We start from the raw sequence: 10558 nt of genomic DNA, 5'->3' as shown, positions 1-10558 counted from the left end.
AACACATTATATTAACACATATTTTAAATATAGACATTATTATATTATTAGAGCTGTCTTAGAGGCAGGATACACCCTGGACAGGCCGCCAATCTGCTGCAGGGCTAACACATAGAGACAGACAACGATTTGCACCTATGGGCAATTTAGAGTTGCCAATTAACCTATCCCAACTAACTGCATATCTTTGGAATGTGGGAGAAAGCCAGAGTACCCAGAGATAACCCACACAAACACAGGGAGAACATGCAAACTCTACACAGATGGCGGACCTTCTTGCTGGGAGGCAGCAGTGCTAACCACTGTGCCACCGTGCTGCCCCTCTGGAGCATTTAGTTGTGTTTTAATACAACACCACAATCCCAGCAAATTCACTCCAAGGTCAGATTGTACAATGCTCAGTGAAGCTGCAAAAATCACCCAAGAGCTCTAGTACATCATAGACTTTAAAGGCCTCAGTCACATATGATAGAAAAACACTAAACAAGGATAGCTTGTTTAGGAGGGTCTCTGAGAAAAGCTTCTTCTCTATAAAAAGAACATGGCAGCAAAGCTGAGTTTCCAGTGTTACATCTGAACTAACTGCATGACTTGCCTGATCAATTTCTTTTGAACAGGTGAGACTAAAGCAGAGATGTTTGGCCATAATGCACAGCGCCATGCTTAGTAGAAACCGAACACGACACGTTAGCACAAATTTTATACCACATGTCAAGCACTTTGGTGAAGGGGTAATTATTTGTGTTTGTTTTGCATCCACAGGATCTGGACACCTTGCAGTCATTCAGATGACCACGAACTGCTCTGCAAGTATTCTGGAGTCATATGTGACAGTGAAATCTAACTGGAAACTGGAGGTTTATAGGTCATTATAAACTGGTCATAGGTGTGTGAGTGTGAATGGTTGTCTCTCTGTGTTAGCCCTGCGACAGTGTTCCCTGCCCTGTGGTAGCTGGGATAGGCTCCAGTCCCTGATAAGGATAAGGTGAAGAGAATGGATGGATGGATCTTTTTCATGTCACTTTTTTTTTTAATTGCAGAGTTTACAGTTTCATAAATTTCACATTCATAAATTTGCTGCCAATAAATTTACCGAACTTTCCAAAGTCCATTAAACCCAACATTAGCCGACTTAGCTTAAATATACCATGGTCCAGTGGGTCATCAGATATTATTCACTCCACAACTACAATGTGACACAAGAGCAGCGGCAAGAAATCTAACGAGGAGAAAAAAAAAAATTGTAACTAACAGACAACATTTAGACATCATTGGTAAATAAATAAGATTGGAAAAGCAGAGTAATTAGAATGATTAGAAGACACATAATGTGATCGTGACCTTTATTTTTGTGCCAAACGTTACGGAGAAACACCACATTTTCAAAATGAACTGCACACACTATGAGTAATCAACCTATGCCTGAAGAAAAAAAAAAGCTAACAAAAAAACAGGAATAGAACTCTTTTGGCTCTGAACAAATGATCTTAATATAAGAGCACATAATTGGTTATGACTTGGTATTTACCGGCTGCCATTTTTGTAGTCGAATCTCATCCACATTAAATGTAATCACAGCAGTCCCATTAACTTTGGTGCAAGGCGCGACCTGAGAGTCGAGGTTGTAGGTCCCCTGCTTTCAATACTTAATGTGCTCGCTAATTAGCAATTACATTTTCGATAATGGTATATAAACTGTTGCATGGCTGTAATTGGTCATGTGAATTTTAATGGATACCAGGCAAATAAAATGGGACTATGTTGTTATTGGTAATTATAAGCTGAGAAATTATTCCATTATTGCTTACTTGCACAGCTCTGCAATGAATTAATCTATTAAAAAAAAAAAAAAAAGCCTTACAGAAAATAAATGTTACCTCTTCACACACAAAAACTACTAAATAGAATAACCAGCCCCGTTTTCAAACAAAATATTCGTCATTACACCAGAACAAAATGAAGACCTACAGCACTAATATATCTTATCTATTTAACAGACAGCAGTGGAGATTTGATCTACAGAGTTCCCAGTGTCAAGATACAGTACAGCAAGAGGGCGCTACAACAAATCAACTGCAACTTAATTCAACTGTATGCAGAATCATATGATAACAATACATATATAGATATATCACTTTAATATTGAATAGAATTAATATCAACAACATTCAACTCAGCTTTTGGAATACTAAATTTATGCATTCAAAGTAAGATGAAGGAACTTTCCAAATGCTGTGATGGTAAAGCGTGAAGAAAAACGGTGACCTGTCGGATCAGTGATGTGCCGTTTTGTTTTTAGGGTTTTCCCCCCTTTTTTTTCTTCTTTGTTTTTTTTTTTTTGTTGGTTTTTTTCTTTGTTTTTTGTTTTTTTCACTGTGGAATGTTTTTGTAGAAATATATCATCCTTTATGGGGGAAATTTACTGTGCTGGAAAACTCACAGAAGTCCTAATGTGATGGGGCGAGGGATGTTGGCACTTAAAAGTCATCACTATCAGGAAGGTTCTGCAAGCAAATTGTACTTAAAGAGGATTTACATTACATTAAGTCCAGTCCACAATACAAATGAAGCCCAAAAAAAGTCATCTTTTTATTTTTATTTTTTTTCCTTTTTTCTCTGTCTTGAGGACTGCAGATTAAGGTGCTTTGTTGTCCGTGATACAAAAGGCGTCAGATTTTGCATTGTCGTTGATTTTGTTTAAAAAAAGAAAAAAGAAAAAAAGAAAAGTACTATACAGAATTCGAGATTTGTGTCAAGGCCATCAATCTGGTTCACCATCTTGAAACCTTTTTTGTTGTCATTTGTAAAGAAACATTTCAAAGTTTGATCACTTGGGACATCACCTCCAGTGACCAATCACAAGGAGCAAAGTCAGGAACACCCATATACAATATATTCATGCATGTATTCATTATGGATGAACATCATGCCTTCACCAGTTCCCCTCGAAATTAGGTGAATATTTAAATCACCATCGTATCCATGTCACCCTTATTTTAAACCTCTGATGTGGTTTATTCAAATACTAAGAATTACATCATTATATTATATTATAAGAATCCAGAACAGGGCAAAATAAAAAGAGAGAAGGAGGCCCGCGACAGCCAATCAGATCAGGTAGTAGTGAGGAAACAAGAATGTCAGCACCCTGTAGAAAAAGTTTCATTAAAAGGTGCCCTGTAGAAAAAATTATGAACCACTCTGGTCTTTCAGTGAACTCTTGTAATAGGAAGTTATAAAACACATTAACCTGAAATGAAATACCAAGAAGAGTAATGACATACGTGCCCCATTCGGGCTTATCGAACATCTTACTCTTTAACTCTCTTTAACAAAAAAAAAAAAAAAAGAAAAAGAAAAAAAAAAATGGGAGAAAGTGGCTTTATTTGCCTTTCAGTGTCTCCTCTCAGTATCATTAAATCATCACACACTGAAAGTAAGTTAAAGCTTCTAAAAAAGGTGCAATAAAAGTCTTCAACTTAGCATGATCGTATTTTAACAAATATAGTAAGAACTCTTTTTTAATACAATTTTTAATCTGCACATTTCTGCAGAAATTCTGACATTGCGATAAAATCTGAATCCCAAAATTGATTTTTGAAACTATTTTCATTTACTTTATATTTTTTTCCATTTATAAACCAAAAGAAAAACAAACAAACAAACATGTCAACGAAAAAAATTAACACTCAGGACAATCATAACATTATTATCCAATATTATCTGTGACGTCTCTTTCCGTTACAGTTTTGCCATCAAGATTAAGTGGAAATAATGCTACATTTGTACTGAGAAAAGATGAAGAAAAGCATTTCAGCATTTCGCTGCACCCATTAAGAAGGGATATCAAGTGAATAAGTCATTTCTCTCTGTAATACAGCAAATATGCCTTCAGTGACTCAGGCAGCGGTAAAGCCATTATTTGGTCTCTCAACACGTTCACTTGCTTGAGGATTTCAATGTCGCCAATGTCTCTGTCCTCCTCTTCCTCCACCTCTTTGTGCTCTTCCTCGGTGTGCTCCTCCTCTTCGCTCTCCACCATCCGCGGGATCAGCTGGTTGCCTACAAAAACGTAAGTGTTGATGCGTCGCCTGCGACAGCGCCTGCGTTTGCGCTTCTGGGGGACTCTCTGCGTCGTCCCCTTTCCCTGGCTGTCCTCGTTGGCCAGGTTTCGGAGAGTGCGGCGTATGTAGATCCGAGAGAGATCCTGAAGGCTGCGGACAGTCACTGGGGCTGAGGACAAAGAGAGATGACACGGTGCTTCAGGGCGGTGCGCCACACAAATAAGAATAATCCATACAGCCGCACCAGTCCTTCAACTAGGTCAGCATAAACGAGCGAGGACGTGAAAGAGAAAAGTGTCTCGGTATTTCAAGGAGAGGAATAACTGGGTCTAGGAAGCGGCCTCGGGGCGAGCTTCATATGTCAAAGCCAATATCGCTACAGGACTCGACACATCACGCGTTGAATTTAAAATATTGCCTGCTTTGCATTTCAAGATGAGTTAGAGATAATGAAACACAAAAACTGGGAGGGTTTTTTTTTTTTTTGTTTGTTTGATGAGGCGTGGGAACTTACGCAGATGGACAGTGTCGGGCTTCTCTCCATCAGCTCTGCTCTGCTGGACCAAGGGGGCAAAGGACACCGCCAAGATGTTTTTGCTTTCCCACGTGCTCTGGCCAGTCCTGGTTATCTGGGTCAGCTGTATAAAGAGACAAAAACTGAACTTTACACTGAAAAACATCAAATGCTTCATATTTAGCAAGGAGTGGAAACATTGGACTCAGGTGAATCAAAAGATGACTTTTACTCGAGTCGACATGTACACCTGTTACTGTGGGTGTAATAAATCCCAATCCAATAAGAGGCCTCTATCACACCACCATGGGGAAAAGTCATCCTTCTAACTGCTTCCATCCACACGCGCCAAGTCTTACACAACCACAGCATGCTTGTTAGGCTCATTTGAATTGAACAGACAAGCTAAAGGTAGCTTCATTTTGCATATACCTTCCAAATTTGGCTTATTCTTGTAAACTTAGCTGCAGGCTTAGACATCCCTGCCCCAAATCTCTTTCTCTAGCGGCTATAACCTGCAGGCGCTGAATAAAAATCAGAGGACCAAGGAGACGACTTCTGTCTGTGCTCCTCGTTCTTTCTCACCTTTACCCAGTGTATTCAAGCCAGAAACATCATTTAGTTTTATGACTTTTAGCATTTATTTCCAATGAGCTATTAATGGACTTACATTGTGGGTTAAACTTCATTGCCATACTTTTTTTTTTTTTAAATAAACAGAAGAAAAAATTTAACATGAAAGTTTCCAAATACAATTAGCTTCCAGCAAAGACTCAAAAATGTCTGAGCATTGCATAAAATTGTTTGGCTATTTAAAAGCAACCGCTAATCTGGTGCATTTAAACTCCTGAAAAAAGACATTTAACACACAGAAAATTCAATTCTTAATTATTAATTAATTATTTTAATCAGATCTCTTTTGCAAAAGAAGAGTTAAGTAGAGAAAAGAAGCAGCAATATACAGCCTGCCACAATGCAAGCACTCCACTGCTGCTCTTACTAGAATCTGGCCGATACCAATATTTGTCAATTTAAAATCCGATGTATAAGCCTATACTTACTTTCTACCTTCTTGCAGACACATGACACACAAACAGATTTCGCTAACATATTTACTTGATTACGATCTGACGACTCTGCTAGGTTCAGCTGCTTGTTCCAAACAAGTACTGCCAACAGGAAAGTTGCGGCGTGCCCTCTAGTGGACAAACTATTCAATGTCAAAACTGGTTGAACAGTTTCTCCTGACACTTTTCCAAATTTTATGTATTGGCTACTGTAAGTGCTGTAGCAGCACATAGCTGACATCATCCGATAACATCGACCTGCTGATAAATCAGCCGGGTTCTAATGTGAAAGATAAAATTGAAACAGTAACATTTTGCATCTGAAAAGCTAAAAGCCTTAAAGTCTTTGTCCTTTTGCTTCATGACATATCAATATGAAAAGACAGAAGATTAATCCAAGAGATATAAATGATTACATGAGACATCAATCACCCATTATGTTGGCTCGGGTCATAACGAGTCTGCACTGTGACAGTTCTCAAAACACGTTTAAAGTCATTTGAAGTTGCTGACTCAGTGTGCACTGTTAGAACTTCGCAGGGGGAGGTGTGATGAGGCTTGGAGGGGGGCTGATAAAGAAGAGGCTGTGAAGTCCATCCATTCATAGCCATCTGTAAGGGGCACAGACATACTGCAAAGTCTCTGTGTGCTTAAGACAACCATCTTCTTTATGATAGCATAATAAATCCACAATTTTCCCAATGTCTGTATTTTTGCCATAACCGAGCAGTCTTTGGCTTTACTCTGACATTTTTCCAAGTCTAACAGTAATTCCCAAATGAACGCATGAAGATTTTTATGGTTTGCTTTGGACATCCATAAAATTCACTTCCTTGTGTCAATGTATAAAATGAGTGGGGGGTGGATGGATACAGATAATAAAGTTTCTCAATGCTGCTTCCGCACAGCATAATATCTGAACAGTGCTGAAGGGTGTCATTTTCAGAAAGCTCCACACCGCCTTTCCGGTTACTGAATGGGTGTTTCATATTTGTCCACTCTGGGGAGTAATTTCAAAAAGCTCCAGAGGAGATGGAGATGGGGGATGTCAGCTTGGTGCTGATGAAAGGCCACAACAGAGGAAAAAAGATGCATTTTGAAAATTATCCACATCAGTGTGAACATGGCCTGGGTAAATCTGGGGCTTTAGTGCTTTCAAGCTGTTAGATCAGAATTGTGTTAATTATTTTCTCTGCCATGATTAATAACTTTGCTGCTCCCCTCTCCCCTCCCTTTTTACTTTATTTAAAAAAAAAAAAAAAAAAGTATAAAATCTGATTGATTTCCTTTAAGCATGTTTTCCCTCTATGGTCTGACTTCAGAGTGCCATCCTGTATAACTACTAACATAAAACATTCAACCCTTGGGTCACGATATCTTATCAAGTCCAAGCTTCGCTTTACTTCAGTTCCTTTTATGGCCCAAACGCACTGACCATGAATCCGTCACAATCTTTAAACTTCTTACTGGAAAAGGTTGCTGTCAACCGTTTCCCCACCAACATCCCGAAATATCCTCAGTGCCCTCTCACATGCCCTGCAGACTGTCCACACTCACCTGTCGTACTTTTTAAATAAAACATTTATTTATACAGCACTGTGTGTACTCTGTACACGGCTGCTTAAATCCAGGTGCAGCCGCGGCTCAATAATGCATGGGAAAGTTTCATAACTAAGCCTACTAGGTCAAAGCCATTTTCCCTTGTTTTCCCTTGTGCGTTAGCATTTTGAGCAGCAATCACAATGTGTTGATTTCGTATCAGTCCGGTGACTTGCAGCACTTACCTGATCCTCTATAGGCATCACCAGAATGCCTCCAATTTTGAGCAGTACTTTCATGTAATTTTCATGGTCCTTTTGCACTCCAGCGCCACAATAAATGCGATCGTACTGGTGGCTGTCTGTGGAGATTTCAAGGCAATTCCCCACCACAAAGACAGGTTCACAGAACTCAAACCTGTGAAAGAAATAATCAGACAGGTAAGGAATAAAATCATGTTTTTGGGGTTTTTTTGCAAAGCCCATCACATTTGTAGATTGTGGCAGAAATATACATGAGAGATTACTTATTTAAGACGGCAAACGGTCACTAGTGCCTCCTATTCAGTAACAGCTACTTCTTTTTCAAGAGGACACTTTATGTTTTGGGGGATACATTTATTAGCTTTTTTTTTTTTGGCAGGGCGTTAGATAAGAGGATTGACTCTCACTCTCATGTCTTTATGATAAATATGCAGCTGGAGCCAGCAGGTGGTTAGCACAGCTAACCCATTTATTGCACCGGTGTGACAATTAGTAACAGATTAATGCATTTAAAGGCTTATGAGATACCACAACAGAGCAGAGCACTTTGTAAAAGTCACACACAGCATTCAAAAACTGTGAAAAGCCACAACTATTATAAGTAAATTATGTGCAATGAATAAAACTTGGGTTTTTTAAAATCTTTTTTTCTGTAAGAAAAAAAAAGATCAAAGAAGTCTGCACTATAACCCCCCCACACACCAAAAACCAAAATAACTGCATGACTCTTTTAGTGCCTCAACTTACCATCTTTGAATAAGCATAAATGTATTCAATCTTTTTTGCAAGCAGCAGTCAATAAGACTAAATTGGCCAACTCTGATGTTTGACAGATAAATTGGTGCATCACAAACAGAAATTCCGTATTTCAGTAAGGCAGAAATCTACCAGGGATGAGCACTTGCATACTGAGAGGAACCAGTGCGGCACCTTGCCAAGGACAATGCTTTGCAGCAAAAGTTGAGCTTGGTTCAACTTTTTTTTTTGTGCCAAATGACTTGTTTTGCTGGAGTCCTTTTTTTTGGCACCCCGCTGCACTGACTCACTGGCTTCGTTTAAATGAATGAGAAGGCTGCTTTTTGGGTGCAGGGCTAACGTCAGCCTAAAAACTGCCTGAACACTTACTCGTCGTTTTACAGGCGGTCATGTGCATAGCGGTTTCCTGCCGAGAGCCGTTCACCAGGCAACCACCAGCGATTCAGGTGAATGTGTAGTCAGAAAGTGAGCTTAAAAAAACATAAGCATATACTCACTTATCAAAGCTGTCGCTATTCTTTATGAAGTCATCCAGTTTCTCTCTGGCATATTCAACGACATCTTTGTGGAGCTCAACTCCATGGTTTACACCAAATGGCCCTAAGGGGGAGGGGGGGGACAAAAATGTGGCATATTAATTCATGGCCTCTGTTAAGCAAAAAAAAAAAAAAAAAAAAAAAAAAGCCCAATTCTTGCTGATTTCTGCTTCTCAAATCTGAACATATGCAAATATACACTGCTTATCTGACATTTATTAGGTTTTTAGTGCTATTTTTGGGGAACGTATTATAAACCAATTGATCGATGAAGACCATATTCAGTAGCATCAGTGATGTCATTTATTGAAGTTACTTAATCATTTCCTCTAAATTTGTCCATGTAGACTTTAGAGAACATCTAAACACCTCCCACAATAAGGGTAAGCCAAGATTACCTATGATGAGGCCAACCATTGTGCTCAGGTAGCCGGTTCCACTGCCCAGATTAAGGAAAGAAAGTCCCGGCTGCAGTTTCAGTGCCTCCATCACCTCGGAGTATATACACGGAGCAGACAGGTGTATGTTACCGTGCTTCCAGGCCAAATCTTTGTAGGCATTGTCCCGATAGCCGTCCAAATAGTAGTCACCGCGGTCTATGGCCCGAAAAGCCTGCTCGACTTTTTCTGTGCGGATATACTGAGCCTCCTTCAGGTTATCAATTAGGTCGTCATTGTCCTCTCCGGCGCTCACAGCTCCCCCCATGGTGAAAAGAGCAGAGGAACCCTAAGGGGCGAACTCGTATTCAGGATGACTGTTTCGTCCTCAGAGGTGCATGGAGATGAACGGCTGTGCTGCCGCTGTGGCTCCTCGTGTGTCAGTTCAGACAGAGTTCATGTCCAGGCAGCAAGTGACCTGAGAAACACAAAAAAGTGAGATGAACACACTATGACATTAACGCCTGTGAGGGAGCAGTGTCTGGTTAAATCTACAAGTGAAGTGCAGATTTAAAGTGCTGATAAAAACAGTTTTATTAATCCACAACTGGGATTGTCTTATGATGAAAAATTGATGAGTGAGAGAAAGGGACTAAAAGAATGAAACATGTATTTTACTACCATTTTTTTAAGTATCCCTTCAGGATGAAACAGATTTACAAAGTATTAAATCTGCAGTGCCTTTGTGAAAGAATGGCCATCAAGCTGTAATGATGAAACAAATCCAGTAGTACAGTGACAAGCAGGCTTCCCCTCTACTGGTGGTTTATGCTTTATCTAATGTATGTAGACCCTTTTCCCCAACACATATCAGTCATGTCACAGCACAAATACAGTTAGTGACCCTAAATTAAATTTTGTTACAGAGGCTGTGGAATAACACATGGCTCGCTGTTGCCAAAAGACAAATGCCAACAGTTCATCATTTAAGGTTTTAAATGCTATTTATAAACTGTTAGAGCCCTGCAAAAATGTGCTGGACAGAAAGAATTGCCAGTAAATCAATAGTAAAAATAATCACCAATATTTTCAGAATCACATTGGATCCTTTGACTTTCAGATATTTTCACAATAAAAACCTGCTGCGAGGCATTTGCAGCTGAGACTCTGTGCCCCCAATGTCATGTCATATTCTACTATGCAGTCTGTTATGTCCACAGGGCAGATGTGGAGTGATGTAACAGAAAGCTGACATTAGAGGAGGGCAAGATGGACACAAGCTTCCATCACAGCACATATGAAAGTTTCTAGAAACAGCATTAAAACAGCCGTATTTCATACGGGTCCACATTTCCGATGCACGCTATTTTCTGCAAGTACCGCTGCTTCGCCTCTGGACGCAATCGGTCTCTATACAGTCCATTCTCTTTTGAGCTGCTTTT

General features: G+C 39.6%; 1 protein-coding gene across 3 annotated transcripts in view; it reads right to left on the bottom strand.

Moving 5' to 3' along the window:
• Window positions 1–1329: 1329 nt before the first annotated feature.
• The window catches only part of pcmtd1 (protein-L-isoaspartate (D-aspartate) O-methyltransferase domain containing 1), a 29568-nt gene continuing 20339 nt past the window's right edge, over window positions 1330–10558 (bottom strand). For all 3 annotated transcript variants that reach the window (XM_082512133.1, XM_082512134.1, XM_082512132.1), the window contains exons 2-6: window positions 9138–9594; window positions 8701–8803; window positions 7430–7601; window positions 4579–4702; window positions 1330–4233 (exon numbers count right to left, since the gene is read on the bottom strand). In XM_082512133.1, coding sequence (XP_082368259.1) covers window positions 3860–4233; window positions 4579–4702; window positions 7430–7601; window positions 8701–8803; window positions 9138–9444 — 1080 coding nt within the window. In that variant the 5' untranslated portion in view covers window positions 9445–9594 and the 3' untranslated portion in view covers window positions 1330–3859. The remainder of the gene's footprint in view (window positions 4234–4578; window positions 4703–7429; window positions 7602–8700; window positions 8804–9137; window positions 9595–10558) is intronic.

This window comes from Aulonocara stuartgranti (assembly GCF_965226115.1).
Source record: "Aulonocara stuartgranti genome assembly, chromosome: 18".
NCBI lineage: Eukaryota > Metazoa > Chordata > Actinopteri > Cichliformes > Cichlidae > Aulonocara > Aulonocara stuartgranti.
The sequence above is the reverse complement of the archived record's forward strand: the minus strand, read 5'-3'. Positions and strand labels throughout refer to the sequence as shown.